This window comes from Bubalus kerabau, chromosome 3 (genome assembly GCF_029407905.1).
Source record: "Bubalus kerabau isolate K-KA32 ecotype Philippines breed swamp buffalo chromosome 3, PCC_UOA_SB_1v2, whole genome shotgun sequence".
Lineage (NCBI taxonomy): Eukaryota > Metazoa > Chordata > Mammalia > Artiodactyla > Bovidae > Bubalus > Bubalus kerabau.
The window spans coordinates 180,108,002-180,127,253 of record NC_073626.1 but is presented as its reverse complement, the minus strand read 5'-3'; the positions used below and the strand labels follow the sequence as shown (position 1 = coordinate 180,127,253).

Genomic DNA, 19,252 nt, shown 5'->3' with positions numbered 1-19,252 from the left:
AGTTCCCATCACTCAGTCAAAGGCACTTAAAAGCACTTAGAGAACATGACGGTGCGGGGGTGGGGCGGGGTGCTGTGTGTGGAGGGGGTGCGCCCCCAACCCCCTCCTCCTTCTCCATATCAAGCCAGCGCAGCGTCCCCTTCAGCCTCCTCTTCAGGCTGAGGCGGTAGTCACACTGGCCACCCTTTTGGCAAGTTCCCCCCATCCACCCCCAACCCCCCAGCCCCCGCCCGACCTGTCCTGTGAGCCCAGTGTCTGCTGCAGTTCTTCCCAATCGGTCTCAGCTGGTTTCCAGCCCTCCAGCCCCTGCCACCACTTAACACAGAGCCTTTTCATTTCCGATGGCACTTTCCAGTGGATGGCAGTGCCATGGTGCCTGGTCAATGCTTGGAGGGGGTATGGCAGGATCCACTGCGGCTGTGGAAAAAAATAACTAGAGCTGAGTTCTATCATTTTGCCAGTATGACTAAGGTCCCAGTTAAGCAAAGTCCCCTCAGTGACAGTGAGCCCAGGTTATCTGAGCTTCCCAAGGGCATGAGCTGGTCCCATTCAGTGGTCCAGAATGAACCATGGACCACGGGCAAGGCTCCACTACACCTTCTGGGCCTGTTTCCTCCTCGCTGTGAAAAGTGTGGGGACACCTACCGGGAGGTGCAGACAGGAGCAGAGGGGCTTGAAAAGAATTTTGCCCACTGAAGGGTGGGCTCCTCTGGGGGGAAGGGGGCTGGCGGGCACTAAGGTTTGCGAAAGCTGCGCCAAGCGCAGCAGCAAGTGCTGAGGTTTGCTCTGCAAGTACAGGGCCTGCCTGGTGAGTAGTCAGTCCTGCCAGATCCCCACCAGGAGGGGCCAGTTGCCCCTCTGCGTTAATTTCTCCATGGCCCCCGGGAGATTGGAGAAGGGTGTCCTGGTGAAGTTTCCGGCCCGGGAGGCCAAGTAGAGCCGATTCAGCGGCGCGGCAGCGTTCGGTACTGTGCCAGGAAACAAGCCACCTGAGTTCTGTTTGAAGCTTTCAACTGTCACATAGTGTGGCTTCAGGCAAAACCCTCCCGCAGATGTGGCCCGGGGTCCGTGATTTCTAAGCCCCAGCTACCAAAGCTTATGACTCAGGGGTCAGGCCGGGAACGATGCGGCCCCCTTTTCACCCCAAATGTGGAGGAGGTGGATGGGCACTGGATGCCGGTGGGTCGAAGGACCAGGGGCCCAGAAGGGTTCGGGCAGTGTCCTGACGGGGCGGGGCATGGGAATCAGGTTCAGGGCATGCACGTCTCTGATTGGCTGTGCTTCTATTCGCTCCGCCCCCTGCTCTATAAGATGCGCGCGTGGCTCTCCCAGCGCCAGTGTGGGTGCTGCGGCTGCATCTCACCTTGATTTGCTGCGTCCATCCTCCCCCGCGTGGGGGGAACAGCCGGCCAGACCCGCGGGCCTACAGCTGAGGGCCGCCGGGGGTTGGGGGCGGGGGATGCCGGGCTGCCGCATCAGCGCCTGCGGCCCGGGGGCCCAGGAAGGGTCGGCGGAACCGGGATCCCCGCCGCCGCCGCCGCCGCCCCGGGGGCCCCTGTCGTGCCCTCAGCCCCCATCCCCAAGTCCGACCTTGACCCCTACCCGGGCTCAAGCCTCATCGCAGCCCGAAGCGGCCCAGGAGTCGGCGGGCTCCGCTGAGGGGCTGGAGCTGCAGCGCTGGCGCCAGGGCTCTAGCGGGGGCGCGGGGGGCCCCGGGCCGGCAGGGGGCGCGGGCGGCGGCCCGGGTGCGGCGGCGGCGGCGGCGGCGGCTGCAGGCGTCCGCGCGCTGGAGCTGGCCGAAGCGCGGCGGCGACTGCTGGAGGTGGAGGGCCGCCGGCGCCTGGTGTCAGAGCTGGAGAGCCGCGTGCTGCAGCTGCACCGCGTCTTCCTGGCGGCCGAGCTGCGCCTGGCGCACCGCGCCGAGAGCCTGGGCCGCCTGGGCGGCGGCGTGGCGCAGGCCGAGCTCTACTTGGCGGCGCACGGGCCGCGCCTCAAGAAGGGCTCGCGCCGCGCCCGCCGCGCCCGCCCGCCCGCGCTGCTCGCCTCGGCGCTGGGTCTGGGTGGCTGCGTGCCCTGGGGCGCCGGGCGCCTGCGGCGGGGCCGCGGCCCCGAGCCGGAGTCGCCCTTCCGCCGGAGCCCGCCCCGCGGCCCCGCCTCACCCCAGCGCTGACCTCCGGCGCCGGGACCCCTGGCCACCCCGAGAGACCACCGCCCGGGTGCCGACCGATGGACTGCGGACGCCGGCTGGGTGGAACGACGTCACCGACGCGGATGGACAGATTGGCCGACCACAGAAAGAGACAGTCGGGGGGCCGGGGGCCCAGTAAAGAAGGAGAAACCGAGGTGCGGTCTTAGCGGCTGGCGCATCCGAGGGGCGGGGCGGGGAGGCCTCCCTTCCCTAGAGCTTCTGGAGTTCGCTGGGTCGTTAAATAAAGCTGTCCATTTTCTGCTGCCGCCTCTCCCAGAACTCCTGGGGAATGAGGTAGTGGCACTAAGTCCCCATTATAGAGTTGGACAGATTGAGGCCGCTCAGATGCCAGGACGGGTTTGCCAGCAAACTTTTACTGGTTGGAACAAGCCCACTCTCACCTCCTCCAGCGTTGCCTTTCCTGGGTCCCTTGGGGCTGTAAGAAGAGTCTTGCCCTTGAGGCTGCTAGTGTGGCACGCCCTTCGCAGGGCAGAATAATGACGCCCCAGATGGCGTGGCAGCTGGCACAGCGATGTCGCTTTGAGTTGTCTCCCAAGGCCCTATTTCCCATTTGGGGAGATGGAATCGCAGAGAGGTTAAGGATTTGCTCCCATCATACTATGCTTAGGCCCTTCCACTTCTGGGGGACGGGTCTTTCCTCAGGCCCTCATGCAGCTTCGCTGAGAGCTGACAGACCACCAGGGGTGTTTGGTGACTGCCTGAAGGTTTGCAGGTTCTCCTAGGGGCTCCCAACCTGTCGCTAAGATGGCTCTGCCAGGGATGGAGCCAGGTGACATCCTGTAACGGGCCCCAGGGGAGCAGGTATGTCATCGGCTTCTAGATTCTAGAAAGTGGGGCCTTAAAGGGCCAGACCTGAAATGAGATCCACTTTACTTCCACATGCCCTTCAGGCCTGCTCCCCTGCTCCACTCAGCTGTGAATGGCCTGGCTGCTGCTTTGCTGCCCACCAGCTGAGCTGACTGCAGTCTCACTTGTTGGTCTGTGAACTAGGTATCTTCACCTCCTGGAAGGTTTGTTGGGAGGTTAACACAGGGCAGAGGTCTGCCTTCTCCCATAAATCATGGAAGAATGTCTTATTCTCTTACGTCACACCTAGAAACAGGCACTGCTTTTGCTGCTGGCGCCCAGGAGCTGATCTGAAGTCCTTATTTTACAGAGTGGCAAGGTCACCTGCCAGCTAGGGACAGATCTAGGTCCCAGGGTGTATGTGTGTCCTTCTTGCCGTATCTCTGCTGGCCAGGGGCAGAGGCTAGGTAGAACTGGTGTCAGCTTGTCTGCCATGTGACCTAGAACAGCAGTCTCCAACCCTTTTGGTTCCAGGGATCAGTTTCTGGGAAGACAATTTTTCTACTGACTGGGGCTGGGTGGGTGGGTGGGGGGATGGTTTGGGGATGATTCAAGTGCATCACATGTATTGTACACTTTATTTCTACTATTATTATGGCAGCTCCACAGCAGATCATCAGTCATTAGATCCCAGAGATTGGGGACCCTTGACCTAGAACAACTCCATCCCCGATATGGGCTGGTTTCCTCAGTCCCTCTCTGAACATAGCTGTCGCTCCTCATGTCAGAGCTTGCAGGGGAGAAGGGGATAGAACAAGGCAGCTAAGAGTCATGGGAATGTGGTTTAATCCTAGAGTCCTTGGGGTCAGGCGCACTGCTCTGAAAGCCAGAGCCCCAGGGGCCCTCACCTATCCCTTCTCCAGCTAGCTCTTCCTCTTCCCAGGTACCAAACTTTTTTTCCTGGTTTCTCAGCTCACAGCCAGGCCTTCCTGAACCCATTCTTAGCTGGGGAGGGGAAGTCCAGGAGGAGGTCTCAGAGACTCTGAGAGCTTGGGGACTGAGAGAAAAGTGAGGAGCCCTGGCATCCTCTGGTCTCCTGAGGGAAAGGACCTTCCAAAGCCACTTGGGTCACTTTGGGTCTAGAGGCCCAGAGAGGACAAGGACTCCCTGGAGGTGACAGTGAGGTGCTTCAGGCTGCAGTGCTGGGCTGCAGCCAGGACTGTTTGCATGGGAGGGACTCTTGGTCCAGAGAAGCTTTTAGCTAATGGTTTAAAGTGCTCTGTGACACCACAATTTTGCCTTTCTCTGGGATTTATTGGTAATCAGCTTTGCCTTGGTTTGGAAGAGGGGAGTGGGGCGAACAGGGAATTAGAGATGGCTCTTGCTGGAGTAAGTGGTATATGTAGGAATGGAGATTGGTCCCAGGCTCACAGGCAGCTCTGTCCCCTCCCTCCACTTCCAGATGTCCCAGGCTCTCATTAAGGGCCTCAGCCAGGGCTCACAGTGCTCACTGATTTAAACCCCAGCTCTTGGTTCACTGCTCTGTCCACTACCCCTCAGCCAACAAATACAAGTCATCTTCCCACCCTTGCCTGGCCCACCCAGGATCCCTCTAGAAGGTTCCATTTTCTCCGCAATCAGCAAACATTGATCTCTGCTCAGTCCAGGCGCTCAGGAAGCAGCACTGGATCAGAAGGTCTCTGCTTTCAAGGGCTTGTGTCTCCCAGCCCTCCTCTAGACAGCCTGCCCTGGTGTTGTTGGAGGAGGGCTGTCTTCAGGCCTTCACAACCAACTATGAAGTGAGTGAAAGTCGCTCAGTTGTGTCCGACTCTTTGTGATCCCGTGACTACACAGTCCATGGAATTCTCTAGGCCAGAATACTAGAGTGGATAGCCATTCCCTTTTCCAGGGGATCTTCCCAACCCAGGGATAGAACCCAGGTTTCCCACATTGCAGGCAGATTCTTTACCAGCTGAGCCACCAGGGAAGCCCCACAGCTAACTCTGGCCCCTGGTTATATATTGTAGCCCCCTCCCCCACCCCCCCATGACTTCCTAAACACTTTCTAGATGGCCCAGCCATCTAGCCCTGGGGACTGGACTGAGGACAGGCGATCCTGAGGGATCTGTGCACCGAGGACACTGATGGCCACTAGTGAAGCTGGGATGTCAGCAAGGCAAAGGGAGGGGCGGGAAGACCAGTTTAGGGATTTAGAGGAACCTGCCCCTCTCTGCTGCTGCAGTCCATGGGGTCGCTGAGGGTCGGACACGACTGAACGACTTCACTTTCACTTTTCACATTCATGCATTGGAGAAGGAAATGGCATCCCACTCCAGTGTTCTTGCCTGGAGAATCCCAGGGACCAGGGAGCCTGGTGGACTGCCGTCTATGGGGTCGCACAGAGTCGGACACGACTGAAGTGATTTAGCAGCAGCAGCAGCAGCAGCAGCAGCAGCCCCTCTGGATGAGTCCTGTCGCTCTCTTGGCTGGCCCTGGGCAAGTGTGGCGCCCCCGGGCGGTGCCACCAGAGGGCAGTGTGGGCTGCTTCCCGGAGCATTGGGATGTGGCCTGGAGCAGGTTCCCTCGGTCCACATCCCCGCCCCCAGCCAGCTCCTACTCCTATTGCCCCGACATCTCAGGCATTGAGCTTTAAGGGTCTGGCAAGAACGTGAGAGTACTGGCGGTCACTTAGAGAAAAGGCGGGCCTCTGACCTCAGAGGGCAGGTCCATCAGGAGGGACTTTCCTGGAGAGAGAGGTTGCACCTGTTGGCGGTACCGTCTGAGTAAAAGCCCAGAGTACTTTACTCCTCCCAGATGTGTTAGATAATTGATCAGAACACTCCATCTCTGCCTCCGCCACCTGGGGATCAAGGTGGCTTCCCAGAGATTAGGTTGAAGCTACAGTTCGCAGCTAAGGTGCTCCAAGCCTGCAGTGAGTAGTCTCTAGAAGGCTCCCTTACCCTGACAGCCAGGTCCCTCCAGAAAAACTTGGGGTCCCAGTCTTCTCCGAACTGAAGGAGGAGAACCTTTATCTCCTCCCGCCTTTACATCCAGAGTGGGAGGAGGTATTTGGGAAAGCTGGGACATCCCCAGCCTATTTATTCCTGCATTAGATCTTGACCGCACCCTGGCTAGGAGTGATAGGGGAAGGGAATCCTTTGCTGTGGAATAATATATTAACCACCACATCTATGCCAAGTACTGTGCTAAGCGCTTTACACCCATTAGCTGTTTCAATCCTCCCAGCTACTCTGCCAACAAAGTAGGAGTTATTCCCATTTCCACAGATGAGGAAACTGACAGGGAGAGCAAGTGACTGGCCCAAGGACATGGAACACCTAAGTGGGGGACACCTTCAACATTAGGCTATGTGGCTTTCCGTTTTTCAAGATATTGAGGGGTCCACATGGGTTTCTGAGCACTCGCTCTTTGAGTCTGGGTACAGGAAACCCTAGTCCTTGGTTCTGGGGAGGGATGTGATCAGACAATGGTGGCACAAGGTGCCACCCCTCCAAGGTCTGGCCACACCTTCCAAAGGCTGGCTGCCTAGCTTGCTTGTGCTCTGGGGTATGAGTCAGGCTGAGTCAGCAAGGGCAGGTTAGGAATGCTTAGGGCCTGGGTTTGCCTTGGAGGGCTTCCTCCTCCCCTGTGCACCTGGGCTGGCATGATTGGAGAGTGAAGAGCCTGGGATGGTAGAGGAGGAGGCTGACTGGCTCCCTGGTGGGGCAGAAGGTGTCCTGATACTTAGAACAAGAAAGACCTGGGATTTAGTCCTAGCCTGGAGCTCAGCTTCTCAGCTGGGAGAACTTGGGCAAATGACTTCTCTTCTCTGAGCCCGTTTCTTGTGTGTGTGTGTGTTTTATGGGGAGTTAGGGAGGAGATGATTTCCAAGTATTAAATGAGAGGTCACTAGCACACAGAGAAGGTCTGTAAATGCTCGGTGGAGCCAGCCTACCTGGCCTAGGAGAGGCTGCCAGGACAGAGCCCCCGGGCAGTGTGGGCCTTTGCTTGTCCAGAGCATCGCCATATCAGGCATCCCAGAACAGTCCCCCTTCTCCCCCCAGTGCTTTCCCCGAGGAACTCCATAAGGGGAGATGTGGAGGAGGGGCAGGCGTTTTATCCCAGGAACATTCCATTCCAGCTGCTCAGACCAGTGGGGATCCCAGCCAAGGACAGAGGCCCAAGGGAGCTCGCCCCAGGAGCCCCCACCCCTTCCAGGGCGGGAGCCGGTGGAGCCCTTTTCCAAAATATTGCCCGTGCGCCTTCTCTCCACAATGGCCTCTCTTAAGGAGGTAAATGCTGAAGGGTTTGGGTGGGGCTGGGTGGCTGTGTGAGAGAGAGAGAGGTAATGAAAGCTCTTGAAATTATTCTTTCCAGCTCCTCCCAGCTCCTCCCGAGCCTCAACTCAGGATCTCACTTCTGGATTCTGCTCCTTTCACCTCCTTCAGGAAGACTTCTCTAATCAGCCCTGCACAAGCGCAGCACCCTCCTCACCTCAAAGGAGCCCCTCACTTGACAGTGGCAAGGGGCTGGGTTCTAGGGAAGTTGCCTCTACTAGGAATTTATATATTCCCGCATTTGACTCTGGCTTACATGGTACAACTGGGGATGTTACAAGTCCTTTGAGATGCAATCAGATAACAGAGCAGCAAACCTTTCCACTGAGAAAAGGATTTCTCTTTAAAAAACAAGTCTCAGCGCAGCTGGGGTCCCCATTTTGGTAGGTGCCGTTGCTGCTCAGTCGAACAGTGGCAGGAGGGCTGTTTGAGGGAAAACGTTGCTCTGAACAGTCCCTCAGTTTTCTTTGCCCACCATCCTTGCCCTGTGTGGGTGCCTGCCTGTGGCCCCTCAGAAAGATAATGGGCTGCTGGCTCCCAGGGGAGACGCCTCTTTCTCGGGAAGAGGGGTTGACCACATAAAAATATTAAGTTTTAAATGAAAAAAGGGAGCACTTGATTCAAATATCTTGATGGTAGACGGAAGGGGGCCACATGGACTCACACGTAACCCAGAACTTGTAGAATTCCGCGAAAGGAACGCATATGGAGTTAGTTGCCTGTTGTGTGCATTCAGGAAGAATAAATCTCAGTGATGTGAGATCAGCCCGTGTGGTCTTGAGGTCTACTCTGTGAGTGCCCGCACCACCTTGCCTTTGCGCGTGTCTGGCAGGGCTCTTTAAGTTGGCAGTTCTTTGAGCAGTTTCCGTTTAGTTTCGTTTGGCAGTCTGGGCCTGTTGATGGATTTGCAGACTGACTGCTCCCTTGACTTGGCTCCAAGCTGAACCTCTCCAGGAAGCTTCCTGAATGAAGGATGTGATGCAGAAGCTCGGGGATGGGATGCCCTCATGGGACAAAGGGATGCGAGTGTGATGACATGGCAGCATGGTGATCCGTGGGGAACTGCATGTGACCGTGCTGGTGGATGGGTGGACCTGTCAGGCGGGGTCCCAGCAGAGACAGGGCACACTCAAACTGGGGAGAGATTTAAAAGGGGACTATTTCTTGGACTTCCCTGGTGGTCCTGTGGCTAAGACTCTGAGTACCCAATGCCGGGGACCCAGGTTCTATCCCTGGTGGGGGAACTAGATCCCACATGCTGCAACTAAGAGTTGGGAACTAAAGATCCTGCTGCAATGAAGATCGAAGGTCCTGGGAGCTGCAACTAAGACCCAGATCAGCCAAATAAATAAATTAAAAAAAAATTTTTTTTAAAGAGACTATTTCCAAAGCCGTGGGCTGGGCTTAAGAAACTAACAAGGTACCACAGCTATCTGTGGGGCTAGCAACAGAGAGAAGCCTTCACGACTCCTGGGCCTGAAGGGGTAAAGAGGGGAGAGGGGAGGCAAGGGCTTTGGGAATTGGAGAGTGCAGCTGTGTGGAGAGGGACCCTGACAGGAGCAGTGGCCTTTGGTTGAGCGATGTAGGCAACCACCGCGAAGGGAAGTTGGGAAGGGAGCAGGGAAATAAACACCCCATTCTCCTCCTCCCTCTTGTACCTCCTGCTGGGGACTCTCATTGGCTGAACCCAACAGAGAGGCAGGGAACAAGGGAGCCATTGATGCACAGTTCATAGAGGTCAGCCTCCCAGGATCACAGAGCATGAAGGAGGGCAGAGAGTGGGACTGGAAGGGCCAACACGTCCAGCAGCTTCCTGGGGGCCTATCTTTCAATCCCCAAATTTTGCAACAAGGCAGTTCCTGCTCTGGGGCTCTCCTACCCACTGCAGGTCTTGGGGGGAAATGGACTGTTGCTTGGAGAGGAGAAGGGGTATGGGTCTTTTCCTCCCTCAGTCTTCCCCCTTTCTGGCTCCTAGTTCTTGATTCTTTCCTGTCCTGGCATCTTAGATGGCTACAGGGATTGTCCATCAGAGAACAATGCCAGCCACTGAGTCAGTGTTTCTCTCACACCCGGAAACACTACACCTCCTCCAAACACACCCACAGGCACGCCCGCTGTCATACAGGCCTCTGACACTGCCACCACAAGCCGTATCTGGTGTCACAGTTCCATCAAGAAAACGTACAAGTGGGCATAACTGCTACACTCTGCCATCGTCGTAAAATGGCCAAGTCACAGTAATGCAAGCTTTTTTATCTGTCACATGCCAAACGTGCCATGTCACATGTATGTATAGGAGACATACTGTAATGCCCAACCAGGTGAAACCAGAGTGTAAGGGCAGCATGGTGCAAGGGTTAAAAGCAATGGCCCACAAACCTCTCTGGCGTCAGTTTTCTTGTCTGTAAAATGGAAATACTTGTCCTTCTCTCGTGGAGTTGTTGCCAGGGTGCACTGGGATGCTGTGACTGGGGAGACCTCAGCCTGGCGCCCAGTCTGGGGGAGAGCTCTCCAGAAGTGGTAGCTGTTAGCAGGAAACTCCCGTCTTCCACTTCTCTTGGGCAGCACACAGACCTGTGCAGGGTGAGCTGGGCAGCCTCAGGCACATGTGCCCTTCCCCAGACACACCTGCCAGGAGCATGTGACGAGTCCCCTCCACCCAGAAGGCTCTTTCCCCCGACATCCGCATGGTTTGCTCCCCATTGTCTTTGTTCAATCAGATTGTTGCCCTTTCAAGAAGGCACACCCTTTTTAAAATTGCACACCTCAGCACTTCTAATCCCTTACCCAGCTATGTATATTCTTAGGCGTTGCTGACCTTCTAAGACTATATAATTTAGTTTATTTTCTATCTTTCCCATTCGAGTGTGATTTTCACAAGGGTAGGGATGTTGGTCTTTGTTTACTGTTGTGTTTCCACCCCCTGGAGGGGTAGCCAGCGCACGTGGGCTGAATCCAGTGCACACACGCGTGTGCCATGGATTTCTGGCTCCTCCCCTCTGAAACAAGCACATGCAGGTGAATCCCGCTCCCCACTCCAAGAAGCTAGGCCTCTGTGCTTACACTGTGAGCTTCCCCCTCACACCCCAAAGCAGGAGCTGGGACAAACTTAGTGCCCCCCATCCTAGGACCCTAGTTGAGTGGGCACGGCCAGGGTAGGGTGGGAGGATGCTTCTAGTCACCAAGCAAAGACAGCCTTTCCATTCATCCTTCTAGCCATTCTGAGCCCAGCAGGGACTCACCAAGCAGGTGAGATGGCTGGACTCAACCAGGTGGCCTGGGGCCTCCTCCGCAGCCTTGTTTTCTCCACTCTGACTGGAACCATAAAAGCCAGCACTTCAGAGGCCACTAATGAGGCTGAATATGTTAAGGACATTGCACTCCCTGGATCAAAGAGGCTGGGTAAACAGTAGGCAGCGTCCAGGCCTGTGACTGGCTGATGCCCTGAGGGAACACCTCCCTAAGAGCTTGTGGCTGGCGGCTGGCACTCCCAGGCAGCCAGGCATGGTCTCAGCTGGGTTTGGAAAGGAGAGTCCTTGCCCCTCTAGGGGACTTGCTTAGAGCAAGGCATCCCCCCACCAGCACTGGGGGATGCGAGAGGGAGGAGACAGCAAGGAGATCAAACCAGTCAATCCTAAAGGAAATCAGCCTTGAATATTCATTGGAAGGACTGATGCTGAAGCTACAGTATTTTGGCTACTTGATGCCAAGAGCTGACTTATTGGGAAAGACCCTGATGATGGGAAAGATTGGGGGCAGGAGGAGAAGGGGACGACAGAGGATGAGATGGTGGGATGGCTTCATTGACTCAGTAGACATGAGTTTGAGCAAACTCTGGGAGATAGTGGAGGACTGGGAAGCCTGGCATGCTGCAATGAGGTTGCAAAGAGTTGGACATGACTTAGCGACTGAACGACAACTCCCAGTGGGGAGGCCAAACCTGGGCTCTGGCTTTGGAGGTGCCAGAAGGGCACCCCCCCCCCCTACCTAGTCCCAGCTGCCACATCTACAGGGAGGGTCTCCAGTCCAGACTCCCCCTGCTTGTTCACCTGCTTCCTGGGGCGGGGGGGCGGGGGGGAGCGGGTGTTGGGGAAGGTTGAGCAGAGATGGAGTCAAGCAGCCCTGAGCATTGGAGTATGAGTCCAGTTCCAGGGTCATCAGGACTCTAGGTAGGAAACACTGAAACATCTGCTTTTTAGCAAGAGATTTGCTGAAATGATGTGCAGGGGCAAATCACATGTGTAGACAGAGGCTTGTAGCACAACCGCCAAGCTGGGGGAAGGAGGGGCATTCCCTAACCACCGGCCAGGACTCAGACCCCGTCCCCCAAAGTCCCCTCCCACAATACAAGCCAGACTCAGGCTGGGCGAGAGGCAGCCACAGACCCCACAGCCATGCAAGGTCCTTCTCCCAGGAGAAAGCCTGGTGCTAAGCTCAGTGTGGACAATCTTTATTGGCAGGTGTTAAAAGTGCAAAATAGTTACAAATCCAGAGGGATGGGAAGGGAGGTGGGGCATACCTCTCCTTTCCCTCGTGAGGACCCTGTAACCAGGCCAGGAGGGTGGGATCACTTGACTGTGGCTACATTGGACCCAGCACCTTCTAGAGAACAAGCTCCCAGGCAGGAGGGCTCCTCACCACGTGGGGGAAGGGAGAAGCACCCCGACAGGGGCATGGCTTCTGTTCCACCCCAGGCTGCTTGGTTCCTGACCACGGCGCACCTAGACAGCTTGGGGTAGGGGTGTTAGGGGGCTGAGCTAAACCTATCCCTCTCCAAACCTAGGCATCTGCCTCAGTTTCCCTCCTTCTAGTTAGTGGTTCAGCCCAACTCAAAGTGAGTGATTCCCATAACAATATTTTAGCCATTGCACGGGCTGCAGGCCCTTGAAGGCTGCTGGTGTCACTGAGGGCTGGCCCGAGCCAGAAAGACCCTTTCTAGGTCACAGAAATCAGCCTGAGATGATGGGCCTTGAGGCTACCATCCCAAACATTCTTTGTCTCCTCCTAAAGGCAGTTGACCCTCAAGACGAATTACCCTGGCACCCCACAATTATGCTGCTCCAAAAGGGTGGCGCAAATAACCAAAAAGTCCATTTACCGAGAACCCCAGCTTGGCCTTCAGTCCTCTGGGGCCCTCCCTTGGGGGTTGAAATCTGGTTTGTTCAGTCGGAGGCCTGACTCTGCAGCAGTGCTGGGCCCCCTAACCCCGGCTGCCTGTCTCTGGCCGGGTCCTCCCCGCCCTCCTGGAAGACCCATTCCATCCGGGGCGGCCGAGTCCTTACCGGCCAGGGGCCGAGTCAGTTACAGGGCAGCCAAGTGGGATAGGAGGCGTGGGCCCGGGCCAGCAGAGGCTGCACGGGGGTCACATAGTAACTGACGGTGGTGGCGGGCACCAACCCGTCGGGGATCACGGGGCAGCGCCAGGCCAGGGCGGCGGCGGCCGCCGGGCCCTGCTCGGCCAGCGCCTGGAGCGCCAGCGCGGTGATGAGGTCCAGCGTCTGGCGGCGCTCGTGGTTCATGAGGCACACGGTGCTCTCATTGACCACCCGGTGCAGCGTCACCAGGCAGGCATAGCGGCGCGCCGCGTCGGCCCCGCTGAAGTGGGCCTCGAGATAGCGCTCCAGCGTGCGCCGCTGCTCCACCAGGTCGGGGAAGTCGATGAAGAAGCGGGAACACATGTAGCGCTGCAGGGCGCCCACGTCGGTGCTGGGCCGCGGCCGGAAGCCGCGCACCAGCAGGTGGCAGTACTTGAGGAGGCCGCCCCCGCGGATCTCTTCGGGGCTGCGCGTGGCGATGACGCGGTGCCGCAGGTGGTCCAGGGCCTCGGCGAAGTCCCCGTACAGGCTCTCGCCGGTCACCGACGGGTGGAAGGCCTCCGACATGGGTGTGGGCGAGCACTGGCTGAAGAGCAGCAGGGAGTCCAGGAGGATCTGGAACGAGTCGACACTGAACTCGAACTGGCGCCTGACTGAGTCCACGAACTTGAGCTCCACGTTCTTGCCGCTCTTGTTGGACAGCGAGATGAGGCTCCAGCGGTCCGTGTCGGTGCACACTTTCACCAGCTTCTGCACGTAAGCCTCCTTGAGGGTCAGCGGCGTGATCTTGGCCCGGCTCACGCCGGCCGGCAGGAAGTCCAGCAGGCAGGCCAGCACCACCTCCTTGGTCAGCTGGAAGGACGCCTCGCTACGCAGGTCCACGCGGAACACCAGATCCAGGTCCTTGTAGCCCAGGCCGCTCTCGGGGTGCAGCACGTGGCTGGCGGCCGAGCCGTGCAGCCGCACGCCGTGCACCCGCAGCCCCTGCTCCTCCAGGCTGCTGCGGACGACCTGCAGGGGGCCAGCCGGAGGAAGAATTGTCAGCGACCTGGCTTCCAGGGGGGGTCCGCTCTGGGTTTACAGGCAATAACCACAGTGACATCAACGACTGTTGACCACTTACCAGCTGGTTTGCCTTTGGAAAATCATTTCATTCTCTAAACCTGTATTTCCTCATCTGGAGAGTGGCCCTTTCGGAGGAATGACTCAGAACAGCAACAATGATAACACATAGGTGCATGGAATTTACTAAATGCCAGGTCTTGATCTAGGCACTTTATAATTAGGATATAAACTCACACAGTTCTTACAGTAACTCTATGAGGAAGGTACTCTTACTCCCACTCTACAGATGGGGAACTGAAAGCACAGAGGGGCCAAGTAACTTGCCCAAAGTCACACAGCCGGTGAATGCAGACCTGGGAATTAAACTCAAGAGTTCATGTCTCAACCACTATGCTATTCCACCTCTCTAAAACTGCAAGTAAAGCAGTTTTGTGCCAGGCCTGATGCAAACTGCTCAAATAGGAATGTAATTGGCAGTTCACATGCATTACTACCCTTACCCTCATAATAATCCCAATTTTTATGTATTATTATCCCAATTTACAAGTGGGGGACCTGAGGCACAGGAAAGTCATGTCCAAAGTCATAGAGTAGTCAGGCTGAGACCAGAACCCAGGTCAGTTGAATTCTCAAGTCCATGCATGCTCTTTTGATTATGACACACTCGTTTATCTTTACAAGGACCCAGGGAAGCAAATATTAGACTCATTTTTACAGATGAAGAAACTGAGGCTTCTAGTAGTAAAACACTTAAGGTTCAGAGGAGAGGCCATTCAGAAATGGCAGGGCTGGAAGTTAAAACCCAGACTCTTTCTGCTGTTGGGCAGGTGGTGGGTCAAAATCTCAGGAAGCCTTCTGAGCCAAGTAGGAAAGGAAAGTGAAGTCGCTCAGTCATGTCCGACTCTTTGCAACCTCACGGACCTACCAGGAACCTACCAGGCTCCTCTGTCCGTGGGATTTTCCCAGGCAAGGGTACTGGAGTGGGTTACCATTTCCTTCTCCAGGGGATCTTCCCAACCCAGGGATCGAACCCAGGTCTTCCACATTGCAGGCAGATGCTTTACCGTCTGAGCCACCAGGGAAGCGAGCCAAGTGGGAAGAATGTAGCAGACCCCATCCACGGACACAGGAACATGACAGGGAAACCTGTGTCATCTCAAATCTGTTCCTCTAGCAGAGGCATCTCCCTGGGCCTAGCACCAGGGAGGGGAGAAGAGAGGAGCTGGGCTCCGACACTGTTTTCTCAGCAGCCCAGCTTCACACACCGAAAGTGACCAGGCAACATTCCTACCCTGAGGATTCTGCAACCCCGCCTTGCTGCCAAGTCAGCTCTAGGCCGGCTGCTCTGCTGGCCTCCCAGGGAATTACTGCAAAGAATGCACCTAAGTGCTGAGGAGGCAAGCTGCAGTGGGGCAATCTGAGGCGGGCGGCTCCCTCCAAGAAGCTTCCTGGAGGAGGACCCTGACTAGGGGAAGGTATTATTGTGGCCATCAGGAACCTGGGGGGCCAGGCATTGGGCCTTCTCACCAGAACCTATGAGGGATTAGATCTTTAACATCTCCAAGCTATAGATGGGGAAACTGAGGAGTGAATTACCTACACAGGATCACCCAGGGGTTGTTTAGTCACTAAGTCCTGTCTGACTCTTGTGACTTCATAGACTGTAACCTGTCAGGCACCTCTGTCCTTGGGATTTTCAGGCAAGAATGCTGGAGTGGGTTGCCATCACCCAGAGGTGCCTTCAGATTCAGGTATGGCTGACTTCCAATCCTATCTGCTTTCTACTGCATTACCAATCCAGGGTTTGGAAGGAGCAGAGACCAGAAGCTAGGGCTCTAATCTGCTCTCCATTTCAGAGTTTCAAAGTGATAGCAACCCTCCAGTCACTGAAGCCCAGGGCCAGAGTAGCTAGGTAGCAGGAAGGTGGGGCTGGGGGAAGCCTTGGCCAGGCAGATAGGGGAGGCTAGAGGTAAGGGGCTAGCCTGTGGGACTACTTTCCCGCACTCTGGCAGCTGTGCCCAAGTAGGCCAAGGGGAGGACTGGACCAAAGACCTTTGTCCCAAGGACCCTGGCAGAGCTGCAGCATTGACCAGCCCCCTCCCCAAGTCCCATTAGAGCTGACTGAGCCTCACTCAGTGCCAGCTCCTGCTCCCAGGCTGATGCCCACCCCAGGGCATGGCATCTGGCCTGGTGAGTAGGTAGGAGTACCCTTGTTAAAACTCCTGCGTCAGGCCATGGGGTTGGCTGTGTCAGCCAGCCAGCGGCTGTTGTCTGGTTCCCAGGTGTGACTACGGCCAACTTGGCAGGCAGTCCCCAGATACTGCCACACCCAAGGACTGCAGGGCAGCTTGGAGCCTCCTGAATCAGACTTTCCAGCCATGGACGGGGCAATGGCTGCACCCTCCTTGCTCTTGTGCCAAGGCCCTCCCCCAAACCATTCTGCTCCCAGACTGCTGCTGAGACCTGCAGGGAGACCACAGGTGCTGTCAGCCAGCAGGCTTACAAAACTTGAGTCTGGAGCCACCTAATGCAGGCCTTTTGGCTGTAGCTGGAGAGATCAGAGACTAATTCAATCCTCTGAACCCAGAGAGGGCAGAGGACTTGTTTAGGGTCACACAGTCTATAAGTGGCTGAACTTAAGTAGAGTCAGTTCTCCCAGAACTGTGTTCGGGGGGTGGGGTGGGGGTGGGGACCTCCTACAGGAGAGTAGGTTCCTCTAGCCCAGGTACAAGCAGGAATTGTATCTCTAAATGCCCAGATTACTGCTGTAGGCAAAGCTTGTGGGGGGCAGAGAGGGAGAAAGTTTCCAATTCTTGAACCATGGGACAACTCAGCACATGTGAGAAGCCTAAAGTCAACAAACCAGCATCTCCCACCACATACACACAAACAGTACCCCCTGCCCCCTCCCCCCGCCCCCACATACACACACACATCCCAATAGCTTGTGAAGCTGCCAGCTACAAATTCCTGCCAGAAGATGGACTTTCTTCCCTGTGGAGGCAGTTGTACAGGCCCCATAAAGGACCCTTTGGATTCTGGAAGCAGAAGAGGCAATGGAGAGCAGTTCAACCCATCCCCATTGAACAAATAGGGACACTGGGCTTCCCAGGGGACACTATTGGTGAAGAACCCACCTGCCAATGCAGGAGATATAAGAGATGCAGGTTTGACCCCTGGGTTGGGAAGATTCCCCAGGAAAAGGGCATGGCAACCCCCTCCAGTATTCTTGCTTGGAGAATCCCATGGACAGAGGAGCCTGGTGGGCTACAATCTATAGGGTTCCACCGAGTTGGACTTTACTGAAGCAACTTCGCATGCACAGGCCCAGCAAAGGGAATTGAAAATGGTCCAGGCCCTGAAACTAGATGTCCAACCTTCCAGTCCAACTCTCTAAGTCGCCACTGTCCTCTTCCCCCCCCACAGCCGGCAGTTCCCTGTTCTGTGTATTTCTGACCCTAGTCTAGGAGACACTGTACTATTATCACATTGTAGAGTCAGCTCCTATTGACCTGCAGTCTTCCCCACCTGGATGGGAGTAGCTGGAAAGCCAGGGGGCTGGGTCTCAGTCACATCTGTGCCCCTGGTGTCCTGAACGGGGCTTGGCACAGAGAACATACCAGTAAAGGCAGTTTGGACCATACTGACAGGGGCAGGGACCTCCCCTTAGGGCACTCCATGTCCCTGCAGAGGAGAACTCCCACACTGGGCTCATGCCTGGGATAATAGTCCTGGGGATACAGCATTTGGGGCCCCAAGTTTGACCTGACTGTCAAGGAGGAGAAAAACCTCAACTGGTTCCTAATTGCCCCATAACAGCGGGGCAGCCCAGGAATGCCTGGCCACTGATGACTCAACCCTAGGGAATCTGCCCCCACCCCTCCCATTCCTTGAGAGGGAGGGAGAGGTAATCCCACAACAAGCAACCCTCCCCCTCTGTGGAAGCTAAGACAGAAGAGCCAGGGATGGGGGGTGGTCTGCTTTACCTGACTTGTATGTCTACTTCTCCATCTGCTGCCAGGAATATGCAGGAATTGCAGCTAGATTTTCTGGTTTCTTCTAACTGCTAAGACCTACAGATTGAGTCTTGGGAACTTGGGAAGTCTTGGGGGAAAATGGGAAAGCCTTGAACTTGTAGTAACCAGCTTCTGGGAAGACCAAAGATTCTCTGGGTTTGCTTTTCACCTCTAGGAAATTTTAGGGAGCTCACGGCCCCTTTTGGGGCCTCAGCTTCCCCAGCTATAAAATGGGTACAGTAATTACCATATTATGGTATTTCAGAGCATGACAGTGCCTGGGCTATATAGGTGGAAGAGCAATTTTAGGGTTGTTGAGGGCCAGGAAGAGGAAGTCTGTGGAAGAGGAAAAGAGTTGCCAGAATTCTCTTCTCTTCAGGAGAGAGATGGGGCTTGGGGCCAGAGACTCAACCCTCATTTCAATCTTGGGAAAGGAAAGAAACAGCTAAACTGGACACCTGATGTTGCCCACCCCCCCACCCCCCGCCCCGACCTCAGCACACAGGCATCAGGTGCCTCATGCTTAATCTCTTCCTGCCACACAACCCTAGTTGAGAGGGAGTCCTAGCTGGAATTTCTCAGCTTTCCGGAGGGGGCTCTTGAGCCATGGGCTGTGGGAGCAGAGGACAGACATAATCTGCTCCTAGAATCTCGAGAGAGGGAAAGGGTTGAGCATGAGACCTGGGGATGACGATTTGGAGATGAAAAGAAGGGTCTCTGGCTCAAGCGTGCAAAGCTACCCACCCAGGGCTTCCGGGCATCTCCTGTCCTAGCAGGCGGGGTGTTCTTCCTCCCAGACCAGGTCCTTCCCCACTTCCCTGCTCCCTCCAGCCAGGACCTAGGTGAACGGTCCGAGGGCCATCGGAAGGGGCGGGGACGGGAAAGTCAAGCGGGGAAAGAAGATTATGATATGCGGGGGTAGTAGGATGTGGACTCCTATCAAGGTTGCGCGATTTTGTTACAGCCCTTGTTCTTCCCCGAGCCTTGTTTTCCTAGCTGTCCAGCAAATGGAACAGACTCCGGGAGCCTCCCAGCCACGAGAGCCTCAGGATGAAGACCCCCTATCCACCGCCCAGTGCCTCTCACCTGCACGATCTGCCGGGGCTGCACGCTCAGCGTGGGGAAGTTGCCGCGCCCGTGAATGGGAATCGGTTCGCTCAGGAGCGCATCCAGCCGCTTCACCTGCGGCCAGCTCAACCCGCTCAGGTGCTGTCCGAGGGAGGCCGATGAGGCCTCTGGGTCGGGGCCGCCGCCTGCCGGGGCGGCCTTAGCCACCGCCGCGGCCGCAGCCGTCCCCACCTGTGCAGCCGCCCGGTCCCGGCTCTCCGTTTCGCTCTCCGACGGCATCATTAGCCCGGCCCCGGGGCCCCGACGGCAGAAACCGGGGGGCGATTAAGGGGAGGAGGGCAGGGAGAGCGGCTGGGCCCCGGCCAACGCGGAGGACGCAGGGACCGGACAGCAGCGACGGCGAGGAAAACCCAGGGCACACCTCCGACGGCGACGACCAACCGACCCTAAAGCTTG

General features: G+C 56.5%; 2 protein-coding genes across 5 annotated transcripts; one reads left to right on the top strand and one right to left on the bottom strand.

Moving 5' to 3' along the window:
- The first annotated feature begins 1,369 nt into the window (after positions 1 to 1,369).
- On the top strand, positions 1,370 to 8,097 carry TRNP1 (TMF1 regulated nuclear protein 1). Of its 4 annotated transcripts, none has more exons than XM_055574012.1 (3): positions 1,370 to 2,343; positions 7,137 to 7,287; positions 7,373 to 8,097. In XM_055574012.1, exon 1 carries the CDS (start codon positions 1,460 to 1,462, stop codon positions 2,168 to 2,170), a length of 711 nt encoding a protein of 236 aa, XP_055429987.1. In that variant the 5' UTR covers positions 1,370 to 1,459; the 3' UTR covers positions 2,171 to 2,343; positions 7,137 to 7,287; positions 7,373 to 8,097. The 4 variants fall into 4 exon arrangements, 2 of the variants coding, with proteins under 2 accessions (XP_055429987.1, XP_055429988.1); XR_008712231.1 differs by lacking the exon at positions 1,370 to 2,343 and adding an exon at positions 5,214 to 5,927; XR_008712232.1 differs by lacking the exon at positions 1,370 to 2,343 and adding an exon at positions 5,937 to 6,060.
- A 3,669-nt stretch (positions 8,098 to 11,766) lies between these two features.
- Positions 11,767 to 19,245, bottom strand: TENT5B (terminal nucleotidyltransferase 5B). The gene is made up of 2 exons (XM_055574011.1): positions 18,815 to 19,245; positions 11,767 to 13,658 (listed from the first exon to the last, which is right to left on the bottom strand). The coding sequence occupies exons 1-2, from the start codon at positions 19,076 to 19,078 to the stop codon at positions 12,630 to 12,632; spliced, it is 1,293 nt and encodes a 430-aa protein (XP_055429986.1). The 5' UTR covers positions 19,079 to 19,245; the 3' UTR covers positions 11,767 to 12,629.
- Between the last annotated feature and the right edge of the window lie 7 nt (positions 19,246 to 19,252).